At 38.2% G+C, this 19,007-nt stretch overlaps 1 protein-coding gene and 1 long non-coding RNA gene across 2 annotated transcripts in view; one reads left to right on the forward strand and one right to left on the reverse strand.

Annotated features, from left to right (window-relative positions):
- CCDC192 (coiled-coil domain containing 192) overlaps positions 1-19,007 on the forward strand; it is a 203,210-nt gene that overhangs the window by 143,076 nt on the left and 41,127 nt on the right. The window contains 1 exon segment of the mRNA XM_039236709.1: positions 1,905-2,037. Coding sequence (XP_039092640.1) covers positions 1,905-2,037 — 133 coding nt within the window.
- LOC120234748 overlaps positions 1-19,007 on the reverse strand; it is a 245,290-nt gene that overhangs the window by 43,723 nt on the left and 182,560 nt on the right. The gene's annotated exons all lie outside the window — the stretch shown is intronic.

Below are 19,007 nucleotides of genomic sequence, written 5' to 3' on the forward strand. Positions count from 1 at the left end.
CCAGCATCGTGCTGGACAGCATCGTGCCTGACACCAAAAGGGTGCTTCATAATTAGCACAATGATGAAATGAGCACAACTAGGAACTCATGTGGTGGATCAGGGTACCTCTCTACTCAATTGTGCTGGGGAGCCATCCCAGATTCTACCCTTCCCACTCTCTTTAAAGAAGCTCCATGACTACCATGGTCATTTGAATAACACATTCTTTCTAAGCCACATATATGTCATTAATTCAGCTTTCATGAAATCCTAATCCTGCTTCAGTCTGAAAGACAAACTGTCTTTAAAATGGGGGGTCTAGGGGCACCTGGGTGGCTCAGTCAGTTAAGCATCTGACTGTAGCTCAGGTTATGATCTCACAGTTCATGGTTTTGAGCCCCGCACTGGGCCCTATTATGACAGCTCAGAGCCTGGAGCCTGCTTCAGATTCTGTGTCTCCCTCTCTCTCTCTCTCTGCCCTTTACCTGCTCATGCTCTGTCTCTCTGTGTCTCAAAAATAAATTAAACATAAAACAATAAATAAATAAATGGGGGGTGTGTCTCTCTGTGTCTCAAAAATGAATAAAACATAAAACAATAAATTAAACAATAAATAAAATAAATAAAACAATAAAACAATAAGTAAGTAAGTAAATAAATAAATAAAGTGGGATGTCTAGGGGCACCTGGGTGGCTCAGTCCACTGAGTGTCCAACTCTCAATTTCAGCTCAGGTCATGATAGGGTTGTGGGATCAGGCCCTGTGTTGGGCTCCATGTTCAACATGGAGTCTGCTTGAAATTCTCTATCTCTTTTCACCTCTCTGTCCCTCTCCCCAGCTCACTCTCTCACTAAAAAATGAATGAATGAATGAATGAATGAGTGAATGAATGAATGAATGAAATGGGAGGTCTATGACTATCTAATCCCATCTTTGACAAACTGATTTTACAGGGTTTACTATCCAAAAAAAGGAATCCATTCCCTGCTACCTGAAGTTTTCTTTCTATGTGAAGTTTCCCTTGATATGCAAAAGCCATTCCTTTCCCCTATCTCAAGATTTATGCCTGATAAGAAATGTTAGTCATTTATTTTCTGGGCTTCCTAATTACCAGTCCACAAAGACTTGGCAAAGTGAGCCTGCCAGTGGAAAGGCGACATCAGAGAAGTGCAAATACAAAACTTTTCACAGTAGACGGCTTCTCTGTAGAGACAGCTAAATCTAATTTTGACAAATCAAATTCATTTTGCCACCCATAAAAGGAGTAGTCATAAAGTCTAAAGGTGAACACTTGCATTATGTAACACCTTCCTAAAGCAGTTCTTTCAAAGGTTTAGATGTCATCAGATTATTTTACAGCAAGCAATTCCTATCTTCTACTGCTTAACCATTTGTACCCCTGACCACTTTCCCATATAAATACCACAGTAAATATTTGCAGAAGTCAGCAATTCATGGCAGGATGACACTCTTCAGAGTTTATTTGAATGCAAAGCCTTATGGTGTTAGGGTGGAAAATGACACATAAGCAAGGCTCTATTTCACATGGGTTTGCTTGCAGTTTGGGAAAAAAAGTCAGACCCTTTTAGGCACTGGCACCTCAGTGGTAAAATGCCAACCACCAACTACAGTTGCTCTCTAATTGCCTCTATTAGAAGCGACCAAAATACAAGGTTCAGATGCACATGAAAATCTTTGAATTGGGTAAAAGATACCCTAATGTAGAGAGTGGATTTTATTTATTTTTTCAACAGGGGCGCGTGCACTCTGTTTCACAGACCTCAGAAAGGGCTTCAGCTAGATAATCCAGGAGCAGTTCATCTAAGTTGGGCTTCAAAGGCCATGTTTGTTCAGACTGCATTAGTTCCTTTTTATTCCTTTGAGGCATCTGTCTCTAGTGACGGAAACTCTTATTTTTTTAAGAAACTAAAGCACAAAAGGAAACTGAAAAAGCTGCAAACTGATTTGGCAACAGCTAAGCAAGAAGCTGCCATCACAGTCATGGAACTCAATGAGAAGATAAGGACTCTACATGAAGGAAAGACAGCCCCTAGAGGTCAGTATTACCATGTGACAGTTGCACGCTGGCCCTGGGTTGTGCAAGGTATACAGTTTTATTGCCAACACAACCAAAGCAGGGCCACAGTACCAGGCAGCATACTGGCCTGGCCTGGCCTCCATTCTGCACGAATAGCTACATTACACAAACTACGGACTCCAGGCTGGGTTCACTGTTACTGTAAGTGAGGCAGAAAATGAATAAGCGGTTCCTTAAAGGAAAAGTCTCTGAGGCTGAAAAGCTGGACTTTATAGATCTGATAAGTGTCTCTGCACAAGCTGGGGGCCAGTGAGGGAAAGGGAGATTCTAAGGAAGAGCCGAGGGAAGAAGCTCTTGAGTGGACCAAGGAGATGAGTTTGTCTTCAAGCATAGATGGGCCTGTAGGCTAAGGCAGGCACAAGGAAGTTAAATAATAATAATAATAATTGTTTTAACAATAGGTGAATGAGCCAGAAACAAGCAGGGAAGGCTGGGTGAGGAGGAAATCTGGGTAGTTCAGAAAGATTTTAATAGCCTTTTTGGTTTAGGTTTTTGAAAAAGTCTTCTCTGAGAGACTATAAACACACACTGGGGGAGAAAGACCCCTCAGTCTGTCATCATCAGCAATGGTATGAGTTAACATTGGATACTACGTGCCAGGCACCGTGCTAAGCACTTCACTTGTATTTAAGTCTCAGAATAAGCTCTGAAGTAAGTACATTTCTGGATTCCAGAAGAACAAGCGGAGGCTTAGGGGTGTTGGTTACTTTGCCTCAGGTTAGTGTGAGCAACACCTAGGCCATCAGCCTCCACACAGCCACTTACCCTACCCAGCGTGCCAGCGCACCTCTGAACAGAAGGCTATTTTTCTCTGTTCTGCAGCAGCGCTATCAACCCTCATTCTGCCTGGTGGATCTCTTACAAAACTGTGGGCCCCTGGACGAATGTCTTCCTTTAGTGTGTGGCACTCTTGTAAAGCCAGAAACATGCCATTATTCTTACCCTGGTTTCCTTTATTACTCATAAATAATTCTGGAAAAAGAGTAGGACCGTGGAAATAAATGCAGGAGGAGAAAGTGGGCGATGTGGTGGCCTCAGAAAGTGAGACACATCAGCATGCTGGCCATGTGGTAAAGCTTTTAATATGAGTTTGGATTCAATTTTCTATTTTGAATACACAGTCATCTTGAAACTAATGCTGAAGGTCAATTTGTTTTTCTCTTTCCACAGAACATAATGATAGCTTATGAATTTGCTTTTACAACCATGTAAACTTAGGGAATAAAACCCATTCAAGGATATTATCCATTTAAAGGTCTTTATTCTAGGGCACCAGAGCCAGATTTCACCTTAGTTGCTTAATAAGAAACTGATAATAATTGTACAGCACATTGGAGAAAGTTCTCCAATTCACCTGAGAGAAGCTTTAAACTTATCAACTGTATTTTGCATCTAGTGAAAAGAGATATTATTGCAAGGTATATCATTCTCATTGTTGACAAAAATATTTGCTTTCTAATGACAAATCCTGTCTAATTTTGTCCCTTTGATGTTTTAGTAGGTCAAAATTAAATTATCCTGAGGCACTGGGACTCTGTTGATTTGGGAGAGGGTAGAAAACATGAAATCTCACCTTATTTGCCCACTTTTCCTCTATATTTGTTTCTTTAAGCTACCAGTACAAGAAAAGTCCACAAAACCTGAATGTATTATGAACAGCTATAAATTTAAAGAAAAGCATGTATTCCAAGGTAAATTATGGATAAAAAGAAGAACTCCTTTAAGACCTATATGTTGCTTCTTTTTTGGTAGAAAAAGTGAGTCAGTGGACTGACCTAAATCAAATATTTGCACTTTCTTGGTCTCCCATTACTCCCATATGCCTCAACCTGAATTCAATAGTCCAGGAGATTGTCAAAGCACTTGGGCCCCAGAGTCATATTAGCTTTCATTCTCAGGGACTTTGGTCACCTTGTCCTACCTCTCAATACACTTGAAAGTAAAGTCTGCAAAGATGTTGGTAACTTTAACACACAATAACCTCCATTTAAACACACAACAGTTAGGGTTGATCCACCTCCCACACACATTCCTAGAGCAGAACAATACCCCTCCCCTAGTTGTCTTGTATCCTTTTATAAAATGTTTGTTTTCAGGTCTCAGACCTCTGTTTGCAAATGACAGATGTCCCAGTCAAAATAGCTTAAGGAGAAAGGGTGATTTATTGGCACAGGTATAAACAAACTAAGAAAGGGCATGCCATTGGCCATATAGTACAATGGATAGAGAGTCTCAGACACTATCACAACACTCTGAGAACATTCATCTCTGCTTTCTCTCTTCATTGCGACTTCATTCTCTCAAGTGGGATGTCAGAAGAGACTGGAAACATGGCCATAAGCAACTATGGGCTGTCCTCATCTTTCTTCCAGAGAGAAAAGCATTTTTCCACCAACTCCCAGTTAGAAAAAGTACAATAAAACATTCTGTCCTGGCTTGAGTTGGATACCCATGCAGGGACATGACCCAATCTTTGTGGCCAAGGGTGGGGAACTATGGCTGGGCAAGCTTTCGGTCATGCACCTGCCACGGGGAAATCAGGATGAAAAAGAAGAATGTTCTGACTGGCAGCTCCCAACAAAAGCACTGGTCTGGACTGGGAGAGAAGCACTTCCTACAGGGAAGGGAATGGGAATTTCTTCCCATTACTAGGAAGAAAGAGTGAGGCACAAAACCAACACGCCCAGTACACTGTCAACTAGTGGTCAAGTTAAAATGTAATGCAACACTTGCCTCATGAGTCACCTACCCATGAGTACTGGCACTTTTTAAGTAGATTCTTCCTGATGAACAAAAGAAATTTATGATCCAATAAATAAATGTCTAATGGTATAATTTCACATCCCATAAAAATGGAGAGCGAACTGCTTTGGGAAAGGAATCCCCTTCCATCCTCCACCAAGTGTCATCCTAGTTGCCTGCTCTAAAGGCCTGCCTTATTGTAACAACTGAAATTGCAAGAGAAAAAAAAAAGTTTTTATTCTAAATGACACACTACTTGGATTGATATAAAGCTACTTCTCTGTTATAATTACAGATTATGCCTAAAGTTCTAACAAGCAGATTGAGGTATTTTCAAATAAATTAGAATACTGAGCTATCAACCTTTTTCTTTTTCTTTTTACATCAACACAGTAAACTACTTCATTGGCTATGTACTGAAATTACCTCCAAGGAAATAAATGATTTAAGTCAATGGAAAGTTCAACTGAAAAGAAAAACACCTTTCTTATAAAACTGGCACAGCAGGAAACTTACTTACAGCCTGAGTGTTGTTTGTGGATTTTACTTTGTGCAAATAATCACAGCCCAAGGCAGATTCCTTCCATCATTTCCACAGCCTGCACCTGAAGTACTTAACAGCTTTATTTACCAGCATAATTCAGTAATGCCTATTGTACCCCTTCAGGCTCGTCTTTTGGTAAACCTTAGTATGCCTGTGGGTAAACCTTAGTACACAGGAACCTAAGGTTAAATTTCAAAAACCATCTTTGCTTCCTTTGGCTTAAGAGAACAAAGTTCCTTTGCAAAAGACATTCGTGACCAAATCTTTTTGGTGTATGAGCGTGAAGTCACTTGGTGTGATGAAACTCATCTTTGACCAGAATATCAGAGACCTCATTTAGAGATTTCAAGCCAGCGTACAATGCACTCTTCTGGATTTTTTTTACCTCCTAATTACTTTCTCCTAATATGTACAGGAAGTACACGAAATAGGGTTTCTAGCCTACACATACAAGTTGCCATTGCCCAAGTGACAGCTGTATCAACTCTAAGTCATCTCTCGACTTTACTCCTGTTAAGAAGATTCTCCTGGCTAGTGCAGGTACATCCCAGAGCAAGCTTATCTAGGACTCAGTGTCTGAAGAGAGCTAGCCATTCTGTTCAGGGAGGTATGAGAAAGGACTGAAATTTCAGTGGTTTTCAGTGACATGAGACTGTTTTTAAGCACTATTTAAGAATTAGATTATTTCTGTTCTGTATTGTTCACATAAAATTTAAGAGATATATCTCTTATCAACCAACTGTTTATCAGCCAACTGTAATCAATATTTTCAAGAGTATCTTTTATTATGATGTCCACCCCAAGGACTCGCCCCTCCTATTCTCTCTCCTTTTGTAAACTTTATTAGGATCAAAGCTCCTATAGCAACCTGATATTAAAAACAAAAACAAAAACAAACTGTTATTTGAGGGTGATAAGAGTATTCTATAATTAAACAGTAACAGTGGTTATACAACATTGTTAATATAGGAAAATGAATGAATTGTACACTATAAGGTGGTTAATGTGGTATATTTTATATGAATTTTATCTCAACTGGGGAAAAAAACCCCAGTGATTAGAACAATTCTCACTGGGATGTAATGAGTAACACCTTGTCAAGTTTAAGTGTATTTTAATGAGAGTGCTTTGGGCCTAAATAAAATCTTGCGTTGGTAGGGTTCCAAGCATTTAGAGAGAGGTCATATTCCTATTTACTGGAGTAAGGCCAATCTTGAGTAGTTGTCCATTTGTGTCCAGATTTTTTCAACAATATCATCTTGTCCTTTTTGACCTCTCAGAGCAGCTCTCTGAAAGGCTGTTCTTCCTCAGATTAAGGGCCAATTACTTGATTGATAGTTCTACACCAACTTTCTTTCGCTTCTAAACACAGATATTTATCTTAGTAGAGTTTTCCAAGAAAGTAACAAGGAAGGCCCTATGGATCACACGGTTATAAGTGCTGGGACATTGTCAAAACGCACTGTTCACCACCCATTTCATCAAACTGCATGGAGTTCAGTCTGATATTTGATCAAAGTATAAACAGGAAGCCTGTACCTCCCTACTGCTGCCAACGGTGTTCTCTGCCTTGACAGAAATTGACAAGAACTTTGGAAAACACAAAGTAGGGACTTCCCCCCTCAAACATACACATTATTATCCCAACATCTGCAGAAAGGAGTATTCTGTTACGCACTCCTACTGAATCCCCAAATACCAGAAGCTATTCCGAGGTGAGATATTTTACATGGAGACCCATAAACACCAGCATAATAATAGGGACAGTGAGAGAGTGTAGGAGTGGTAACTTCAAGATGTGCTTTCTAAGAAGTTCCTAAGGAGTTTTTAATAGTAACCACAGAGAAAGAGCTTATATTTATCTTTATAATCTCTAGGTCTCATTCAGAGATTGCCTGTCAGTTTGTCTCTTCCTATGCCCACTGAAGTCTTCCTGAAAGAGAACCCCACAGCCAAAGCCTGATTTCAGAAGTTCTCTCAAGGATAAGCATTGGCTCCAGGAGACACTGCAAAGCTTGGGAATTTATTGCACAAAGATCCCAAGAAACGTGTCTTATTAACTAGGTGCAAATTTAGGGTGGTTCTCATTTTCAAAAGGACATCCTAGAAACCTATAGTCCTAAAAATCACTCCTATGAAAACTAGATGTTGCTCAGGACTTTGTTGGGTGCAAGTGACAAAAACCAAAGTGTAACTGTTTTAAGCAGGCTGAAACACAGGGTGCCTGGACTGCTCATTTGGACCTTCTTCTTTTTTTTTTTTTTAATGTTTTTTATTTATTTCTGAGAGAGGGAGACAGCATGAGCAGGGGAAAGTCAGAGAGAGAGGGAGACACAGAATCCAAAGCAGGCTGCAGGATCTGAGCTAGCTGTCAGCATAGAGCCCAACGCGGGGCTCGAACTCATGAACCGTCAGATCATGACCTGAGCTGCAGTCGGATGCTTAACCAACTGAGCCACCCAGGAGCCCCACATCTGGACCTTTTATGCTTCTGGCTCTACTCAAGCTACTGCAGGTACAGATCAGGCAAAATGCCCTGGCTGCCCTGGTCTGTAGTAGACATCTGTTTCTGCCTGCTCAGAGCCACTTGCCTCTGTCTTCAGTAGAAACAGGATTTTCCTTGGGAGATGTGTTCCTCTCCCATTGGAGTCCAGTGGGACTGCTTATCACAATGCCCCTTTCCTCTTGACCCAGGGGGATCCTTGTGACTCACTATTTACTCTTTTCCTCTCGTTCTAATAAACGCTTTTTTTTCCCTTTAAGTAGTCAGCACTGGCTTACAATACTTGAAACTGAAGAACCTTAATTTATTTCCAACTCCAGGGAAAAGAACTTCTTTCTTACAGAATCTATTCAGAATCTTACAGAAGGAATTTGATCGACCCTACTCATATCATATTCTTACCCACGGACCTATGACTATGGCCAAGGCAGTGGGATGTTTTCGTGGACCGCATCTGTGTCACATGCCTGAGGTCAAGGGCTAGGAAATGTTACCAGAAAAAATAAAGATGGGAAAACTTTCTGGAGAGAAGAACAAAAAACTTCTTATTGTCCTCTTTAATCTACTTTAGTTAACCTTACAAACTTGTAGAAAATACCCATGAGCTGAAGATCAGTTTTATCTTGCCAGTAAAGTACAAAATTTATCTTCTTTCTCTCCCTATCATTTTCAAACTGTTTATTTAGTCCCTTCCTTTGCAAAAAGTCTGGAAATCTATTTATTTTATAATTAACAAAGGATAAGAAGATCCATTCTGAAATTTTTGGTAGGGGTCCAAAATTTGGACCTTTGCTAGCTATACCAGCTGTGGGAATTGAATGATGTCAAGGTCCCCTCCCTCCTTTGTGTTTAAGACTAATTTTGGAATTATACTATTATCAGGAAATGGTGTCCCTTCCTTCTGTCCATCCCTTAAGTTTTTTTTTTTTCTTTTAAGTCTCCTGGCCTTTGTATCCTGAGAAGTGGATAAAAGTCCAAACACAGGCTAACGTCAAATAAGGCACATGGCAATTGGAACTTGATCAATTTCAAAGTTTTCCCACTTAACGATGGAGCCTGCTAAGATCACCAGAAGGGCATGTGCTGTTTGGAAATGCTGTTAAAGAACCCGGACTAGAGCTGGGAAGAGAGGTGCTTCCTCCCAGAAAATTTTCAGAGAAGTAGTTGAATGTTCCTTTGTCAAACAGTGGCAGATGGACATTTATCAACGTAAGATAAATTGGAGAATTTGGGGTTGCAAACAATTATCAGCCAGTTGGAACACCACTGTAGCTGTTCCTGGTACAAACATCTTGATACCAAAGTTTCTTGATGTTTCCTGAGAGAAGGTTGATGTTAGCGAATAACTATATTGGTAATATGAATAAATTTGGAGGAATGAGTGAATACTTTAGGGAGGATGCATAGAACAAGAGTCTGCTGGACAAGTGGGTGCTTTCTGTTTGAAGGCACAGAATTGATTTCTGATAATAAGACTGTTAGAAATGTATGTATTAGATAGACACCTCTATGTATATTGTGGTGGTCTGTAAGAATACTTATTTTTAAAGATATACTGCCTTGGACCAGATTATCCTACTATGCTTCTAAATTCCTCAATCAAATAAAGCCACAATTTGATGCTAGACCAAAAACAAAACAAAACATATAACTAAGAAGAAATAAAGAGTGAATGTAAGAGGGACAGCATTATTCCTGATTTGCTTAATATGCTCTTAGATCCAGAAGCGTGTTAGCTATACTGGCATAATAATTGGTGCCTGGAAGATCTGAAAACGTTGTTGCTCTTCTATAGATGCTTTCTTTCATCCCAGATATTAGAGCTGAGAATGTTGCTCTGCTTTTCCTCTAAGGCCCAGAATTCCCGCAACGCCAAGCTGCCACCTTGACCAGGGCCCACTGTTAGAACATCTGCTCCACAAAGATGGTCTAGACATTGTCCAAGGGCCCATTTTTCCCTTGGCCATCCCTAGTGAATAAGGAAAGAGCTCTGTTCCCATTTCAGGGGATTCTGAAAAGAACTTGGCAAACAAAGGTGGGAAGAGCCCTCAGTCACAAATTGAACTTGTATTGTTATAAACTGATCAATTCTAACTCAAAACAGTGAATTTCTGAGGCCAAGGAAATAAAAGGATGCAAGAGAGATACTGGAGAGATACACATATGCTTTATGAATGGACAAAAACAAGAATTATGATGAGCCCTTAAGGGCAGAAAAAGTGCTTACAAGAATCAGGTCAATAGGATAACACTTTCTCAGATGTATAAAATCCTAACTTTATGTTAACTCTTATATTCCTAAATTTATAAGGTAATAGGTAATAAAAGTTTTATCACACTGAGCTATGTATAATAGGATTTTGACTTCAAGTAAGAGTCTCATCCTCTAAGCCAATCCCAGTAGGTCAACAGCCTATTAGACAAACAGTCCCTTCCAGTCCCTTTATCACAGCTCAACAGAGAAAGAATTTTGATGGCCCTGTAGACTAAAAACGTCATTCTGACTCTGGATGAGTGACAAAATCTCTGGTCTTATCCCACATTGATAAGTAAATTTCTGATAAAAGGTAGTTAATTTTCAACATGCTTTCATTTTATGTTTTGTAAGGTAGGCCACAACAAGACACTATTTTCATTTAAAGATTACATATAATGTTAGTCCATATATTAATTTTTTTACTGTCTTTCAAAGATTACCTAGAGTTTTAAAGTAAGAACTCTTTTAAAATATACTTATAACTTCAAAGTTGTAAGATCTCACATATCTATAGTGATCATATTACAAAAACTAAAAATCAAAAAACTGACTGACATAAGATCTAATATATAAATTGACATCAATACTAAAATATATGTGAAATCAGGATCGTGCTATGGAATTGCAGATATATTATCGTTATACAAATGTTCAAAAAGGATTTCAAAAGATAGTAGACATGCCACATTCATCTAATTGATTTTACTTGAGAACCTTCATAGCTAAGAGTCATGGGGTTTTAGAAGAGAAAGTTAGTGGAATGTAACTAACATTACAAATCCAGGAGAATGTCAGGAGGCATTGAGACAAATACAGATTTCCCCACTCTAAAAGTGAGACTTGAAGTATATCTTTCATTAATTGTATCATAAGAAGATATTAGAACCAGACCTTATACAATCCATCTATCTTAATACTATAAACATTTCCAGATGCAAGCGGCTGATCTTTTCTTTTTTATAATCATAACTTTTCCATATAAGTCCCAAGAGTCAGTAATTGAATTTGAGAAAAGATGTCCTTCTTTTGAAGTTGCTTTTGATCTAAAGCCAAAGGGAAGTAATTTATTTAGATGAAGCTGTGACCTCTAAACAATGATGTATATGTGGGAATATTGGCAAACAAAATAAAGTACCTTAATTTATTTGTCAATAAAGCAGTACCAAGATGGTTAAGAATTCAGTTCAGAATAAATTCTTAAGGAAATAGAAACTGGTTTGAGGTTTTTTTTTTTCCTTCCCCACAAGCACATGCTGATGAACACTCTTATTTATGTTATATAAAAGGTTGTGGTTCTTTGAAAACATTCCCAAAGAACAGTGATAGACCTACAGTCTTTTACTGCCTCAATTATATCAGCTTTCTTTCTGGTTGAAGTAGTAAATAAATACTCTTACCTTTTTAATGACTGGTTCCATATGTGAATTTCTATTTGGTGAAATTTTATTTACATTATTCCTGGATTTATTACATGCATCCATTATATTAAACACTATTTAGCACTTATGAAAGTTAAGAAAGAGTGAAAAAAATCTTGATTGAACCTCAAATAAAGGAAGAGAAAAATAATAAAAAGGTTACAATAGAGAAATAAAATCTACAAGGAGGGAACAAAACTCGAACCTAATTGATATACTATAGCCATATGCAACTACTAGGAATTTTACCCATGAAGTACCATTCTTCTGGGTACCTAAAGGCTTTGTACCAGCTATTTCCTTTTCAGAAGATGACATAATGCTTTACCCTAATCCCTGCCCTTGCTCCCTTTGTCTTCTGCTCCTTCTTCAGAAAGTCTACTAGAACTATTTCCATCACCACTACCATCTCCCCATCCACTCCTTGGCTTTCTCATGAATTATGTAACCAATAAAAATTGTGTACACCAAAGTCACAGTTATATTTATTATATTTGGTGTAATTGTGTACACCAAAATCATATTTATAAGAGATTATAAATATCTCTTTAATTATTCTTTTTTTTTAAAGCTAATAGACTAGAGGTTTCTTGAAGAGAAATAAGAGACGGTGTCTTACTTTTCTTTGTATCCACTGCCTAGCGCAGTGCCTGACCCCTGATAGTCATGAAATGTTGGATGGATGGATCCTGAATAAAACTTAATGGGATTCTGTCCTGGTGTTCTACTGTTTAATATGCTCATGAATTGCTAGGTTACGGAATGAGTTTGCTTATTAAATGAAAATTTTAACCAACACCTATGGCAGATTTACTATAGAATCAATTGTAGTTTCAGATTGCCAGTGATACCCATGGGGTCACTAGCACAGCTACTGGCTTCCAGATTGAAGTAGATTGTCAAATCCTACGAATGATTTGAAATATTACTGATTCCTCTACACTGTATCATGGTAGTTGATTCTCACTTATCTCCAACTGTGTTATTTTGTGACTTTCCATTGTAGCATTTCAACTATTACTGATGGCATGTACATATATTTATATGACTTAAAATCTAGCACACTCGTGGTTCAAGTCACAGTTTTGTCATTAAATTGGCCAATCCTGAAAACCGAACTGAACATTAGTTCCAAAGTTCCTTATATCTACTCTTTAAACTGGCTGGTCTCCCTGCTTTACCTAGCACTTAAGGCCAGTACCTAGCATTCTTCTATTAGCCATACCCTATGCCTTGAGCCACCCTGACCCAGCCCATCCTGCATACCATTACCTGAAATCTTCCTGACACCCTGTGGCTTTATCACTGGTCAACAATTTTATGATTATTTATTTGGTTTCAATACTCCCGGTGACATTTTAGGCTCTCACTCATTTATTGATTAATATAACCCTTGATGCATATGTGCTTCCACACATTTATTTAGATAATCAGACAGACTCCAGGCAGACACTTAGGTAATATCCTGCCTAATCCTAGTCCAGACCTTAGAATTCCCTCCCCAGTGGCCTAATGCTCCCATCAAGCTGGTGTTAGATACCAAGATCTAAAATAGATACCAAGATCTAAGATAGATACCAAGATCACTTAGGAATTTATCCTTCATTGGTCTGGCTCAAGTCAACTCTTGCTTACTTTCATTTAGAACATGATTATCTAATCTCTAGTCCTTCACAAACAGTCTTATTTATGTCTTCAATCATCTCAGCACTTTACATTAAAAGAAGATTTAATTATACAGAAGTACAGATTGGATAATGTCACTTCCATAGTCAGAAATAACAGCAATGGCTTTCCATTGTCTGTGAAATAAAATATATTTTTTTAGCCTGACATTCAGAGTGCTTCATGAACTGGCCTCAGCTTATCTTTCTAGATTTATTTCTTAAAATTTCCTTTTACGCACTGATATTTCCTCTCTCCATCACTTGCCTGACAAAACTTCAGATGAAAGCCCTCTATCTCTGTTTTCCACTCCTGACTACAAAGTAATAAAACCTGCCTGATCAGTTTCACTTCACATGATTATAGACCTTACATGAGCGTTTAACTCTGCCCAGCAAAGCAGCCCCCCCCCCTTTTTTTCCCAGGAGACAGTTTTCTCACTCTCCAAGACAACTATTCCATACCCTCATATTGCTTCTCAAACTTCACTCCCCTCCTCCACATGTAAATACAGCTGATAACCTCACCTATAATTCACTGAGAATATAATGGTTGTCAGATGGGGACTTTCTCCTCTTTCCACTACCAAATCTAAATCCTTGCTTCATATTGTCACATGTTCTCCTGGCTGTCTTCTGTATCAGTGGAAAAAGCATCCCTCCTCCCATTCAAGGTTCTGTTCTCCTACTAGTGCCCCCAAGCCTGTGGCTGTCACCTTCCTAGGTATGTCACTTGCATCATGTACTTTTCTTTAAGCAACTCCTTCCTCTCATAGGAACAAGTTGATATCTCACATCTGTGCAAAAACTTTCTGTGATTTCTCATCACTGAGTGCCTTTCCCCCACTCTTATTCTAAGGTAAACAACTCCATACAGTCTTCCCTTCCTCACCTCCTTCCAATTTGCTTTTTAACATACCATGGTCTTCTTCTCTCCACCGTATTCAGATGATGGTGTACCACTGAAAGCACTCTACTCAGGATCCCCAACAATCATGATGTCAGACCCAGTGTAAACTTTGCTGGATTCACCTTAGTTGAACTCAGAGCTTCATACAACACAAAGGACCATTCCTTTCTTCTTGATACATTTCCATTCTTGGCCTACATCAAACCACAGAGTCCTGGTTTTTGTTCTTATTGGTTACTTTTCTAATTTGTTGAATTCTATTTTATAGGATCTCTAAAGATCTTCAAGACTTAGTTCAAAGCCTTCTCTTTTTCTGAATCTTCAATTTTTCCATGGATTATTTTGTTCATTCTCATGGCCTTCAATATCACTGATAGTCTAATAATTTTAACATTTGTATCTCCAATCCATCTTCTGCTCTTTGAACTCCAGATTCATACACTTTCAGGTGAACTTTATCTTTCCTCTTGTTTATCCAACCTTCCAACTTAATCCTGCTTCAAACATGGTCTTTCCCTGTCTTCTGTCATGTTAGGCAATGGCATCACTGCCTTCCTAATGACTCAAGTTAAATACATTGGTAAAAAGAAAAGCTACAGATTGAGATCACTGCATTAAGTAAATGGAGTTCCGTGATATAAAATAAAGGTTGGAATAGAAGTGGAGAACACATTGATGAAGGAGGTCAGCAAAACCTCTTTAAGAAAGAGAGGACATTTCAACTGAAACATGAATTATGAGAAAGAGTCAAGCAAACAGAGAGGCAGAGGAAAATCACACTCCAAAGGGAAATAGCAAGTTTAAAAGTGTTTCAGAAAAATATATTTGTGTATTTTCATAATAATAACAAACTCAATATCCCTAGAAAGAAGTCAATGAAGGGAAAGGTAGCAGAGGATGAATGTGTATGTATAGGTGGATACTAGATCCAAAGTGACTATTTCAGTAGTCCAGGTGAGAGGTAATGGTGGCTGGGATTACACAAGTAGAACTGCAGAGAAAGGATTTTAATTAGCTTAAAAATTTTTTTGATTGTGATATAATACACATAAAATATTTGTCATCTTAACTATTTGTAGGTGCACAAGTCAGTAGCATTTAACACATTCACAATGTTGTGTAACCATCACTAGTATAAAAACTGAAAACTTTTCATTATGTCCAACAAAAATTCTTTACCTATTACATAATAACTGTCCTTTCCTTCCAGCCCCTGGTAATCTCTACTCTACTTTCTGTTTCTATGAAATTTTCCCTTATAAATACTTCATACAGGTAGAATCATGTGATATTCATCCTTCTATGTCCAGCTTATTTCACTAAGCATAATGTTTTCAAGGTCAACCCATGTCATAGAAAACATTAAAATGGCACTTTTTTATGGCTGAATAATATTCATTGTTTGTATATGCCATATATTTTATCAAAAGTTGATTTAATCTTTATTTTAAATTTTTTAATGTTTATTTTTATTTTTGACAGAGAGAGGGAGACAGAGCATGAGCAGGGGAGGGGCAGAGAGAAAGGGAGACACAGAATCTGAAGCAGGCTCCAGGCTCTGGGCTGTCAGCACAGAGCCCAACGTGGGGCTCCAACTCACAAACCATGAGATCATCTGAGCCAAAGTCAGCTGCTTAACCAACTGAGCCACCTAGGCACCCCATTTAATCTTTATTTTGGAAATAGAATTAGTGAGACATGTGTTGAATGTAGGGATGGAGATGAAGGTAACAAAGGATGATACCTAGGATTCTAGTTTGTGAAAATAAGTCATAGGAGACTAATTTACTGAAATGGAGAACACATGAGAAAGACATTCCTTAATCCCAATCAAACTAAATTCATAACCTATAGGATGGAAGAGGATTCTGAAAGGATGAGGCTTCCATTGAGTCTTAAATGACAAACATGAGTTAACCATGAAGAGAGAGATGCATGGGAAGAGGTTGGATACAGAAGGAAATTCAAAAACAAAGGTTCAAATGGTAAATGATTGATTTTTGTTTTCTTTTACCTGGAGGATCCTTCTCTAATTCCTCTTGTCCCTATCTAAAATTGTCCTGATCTTCAAGTCTCAGGTGAAATGCCAGCTCATCAACCCTCCTTAGGCATTTACCCTCCTTTGGCTTATATAACAATTTTTGTCCATTTCTTACCTATTTACCATAAGCCCCTGGATGACATGTATTACATCTTTAGCATATTTGTATCCCCTCACCATACCCAGTATTGTCACTCTGCATAAAGAAGATGGTCAACACATGTTGGTTTTAGCAGAGTATCATTATTACGAATGGGAATAAAAACTGTTATGTCAATCACTAAGCCTAAAACAAGCCAGGAGGATATAAGGAATGGGTACCAAAAATTATTACTTGAAGATTTTTAAAATTTTATTTTAGAGAGAGAGCATGCATGAGCAGGGTAGAGGGACAGAGAGGCTCCATGCTCAGTGCAGAGCTCAGTGTGAGGCTACATCTCACAACCCTGGGATCATGACCTGAGCCAAAATCTAGAGTCAGAGTCTCAACTGACTGAAACACGTAGGCAGCCCAATCTGAAGTTTTTAATTTGAGTTCTTTATATCAGAATTAAATAATTATCTGATGTCATTACAGTTTTGGAACAATGGAGAAAACCCCCAAGTGACAGGGTAAACATTATAGAAACTTATTGTATCAAAAGAAAAGGTAGACAATACTGAAATAATTAAGGGTTTGTTTGTTCCCCTACGTTTATTGTTTAGTTATGTGACCATGTAAATTTAATCATCACAAAGAACAATTCCTGGATTGAAAGTAACAGTAAAGAAAATTATCAATGTATTCATTTCTAACTTTTATCAAAATTGGTTTAGTATCTAAGTTGCTGACATTAGTTGAAGATGCAGCTTAGATTTCCAAATGCCTTAAAATATGTGAGCTTAAAATGTATTCCTATTATATTGAAAAGTACTTGCAAGTGTGTATATAGATTTCAGATATACCTGTGATAAAGAACTTCATCTTCATTAATTTTTTTTTTTTAACTTCTGAGAGAGAGAGAGAGACAGAATGAGCAGGGGAGAGTTAGAGAGAGAGGGAGACAAGAATCTGAAACAGGCTCCAGGCTCTGAGCTGGCTGTCAGCACAGAGCCCGATGTGGGGCTCAAACCCATGAACCATGAGATCATGACCTGAGCTGAAGTTGGACGCTTAACTGACTGAGCCACCCAGGCGCCCCCTTGATCTTCATTAATTTAACAGTTCACTTGACAATTAGCAGCGGTCTCTGACATCATGTTATCATTATTGTCCAGTTTTATGAAGATGTGGCATTGTCTTACATGATATTCTAAAGAGAATCTAGATAATTGTGGATTTTGTTAAAAAAAATTAGAAATCTGTATTAGAGTTGGTCAAATGGGAACATAAAGATTAAAAAAAGAAAAAAACAACTCAAGCATCTAGTTAAATATAAACCCATGGCTCAGGGTTAGGAAAAGAAACAGTAGAGAGTAGGTTTATGTGAAAATAAAAGAACAGAGAAAATAATGCTCTCCATTGTTCAGAGTGACAAAGAATTGGCAGGCATCCAAATGCCACAGGAGACAAGATTAATACTAAGTACATCTGTCAACATCCTGTTTGAAAATCTTAGCCAGGATCAGAGGTATCTGAAAACATCCAAAGGGGGTTTCGCCTAAGAATGAGTCATATTCTCTGTGGCAGAAAGCCCTAAAATGTCAGTATAGGATATTAGAAGTCAAACAGAATGTAGTGATCATCTTGTCCAACTCCCATGTTTTACCAATAAGAAAAATGGAGCCCAGAAAACCCTTTCCACTCTGCAGCACTGGGAGACATCAGCAAGTAATGGACAAAATATGGACTTTGGAGCCATACAGAATTAGGTTTGGGTCTTGGCTTAGTGACTCAGACAAGTCCCTTACTATCTCTGAGCCCCAGTTTCCTCAACTATAATATGGGAACAACTATTTTTGGAGGGTGGATATAAGTGCTGAAATAAAGTGCATAAAAAATCTGGTACAGAGAGAATCAACAAATACTAAGTCTTACTATCCCCAATGCTAGGATTACCGGATCACCTCAATCCTCAATCTAAGTGTATCCTCAATACACTTCGGAGATCCACAGTCAGGTTTCCTCCCCTCAAAAAAGAACAGTGGTGAGAGTGATACACCATTCTATAAATACTTGGGCTTTTAATAATCTGGAAATATTTTATGAGTCAGTATTGTATAAAATGCCAAATGGAACTTACAAATTTTTCCAGTTCTTCAGCATAGCAAAGAATAGTTGAACACAAGGGGCAGAAATCTAATAACCTGGTGAAAACATTCTAAATACAACTGAGGAAATCTTTCTCAACTGAATCTTTCACAGTTAAATACGCATGGGGATGAGGTGTCAATGTTGCATATATGGGTGCCAAATTTGGTTTTGTAAGTACACAATGGCCTTTTTTTTAATTCAACAAGATTTAATCTTTATTTATTTTTAATGTTTATTTATTTTTGAGAGACAGAGTGTGAGCAGGGGAGGGGCAGAGAGAGAGGGAGACAGAATCCAAAGCAGGCTCCAGGCTCTAAGCTGTCAACAGAGTCCAATCCAGTGCTCGAACTTGCGAACTGTGAGATCATGACCCGAGCCAAAGTCAGTCGCTTAACCTACTAAGCCACCCAGAAGCCTGCAATTCAACAAGATTTTAATCCAACAACATTTAAGATGGAAAAAAAAAAGTCTAAACCTTCCAAGACTGAATGAATTTATAGGGAGATAAAGGAAAATTCTGAAGACTTTATGATTTGCCAAGGAGTAAGACATAGCTGACACATTTATCTGTCCTAATTAGCTACCTCCACTGTAACAGTACATAACATGGAAATAC

Source organism: Hyaena hyaena, unplaced genomic scaffold, assembly GCF_003009895.1.
Source record: "Hyaena hyaena isolate Hyena2069 unplaced genomic scaffold, ASM300989v1 scaffold_115, whole genome shotgun sequence".
Classification (NCBI taxonomy): domain Eukaryota; kingdom Metazoa; phylum Chordata; class Mammalia; order Carnivora; family Hyaenidae; genus Hyaena; species Hyaena hyaena.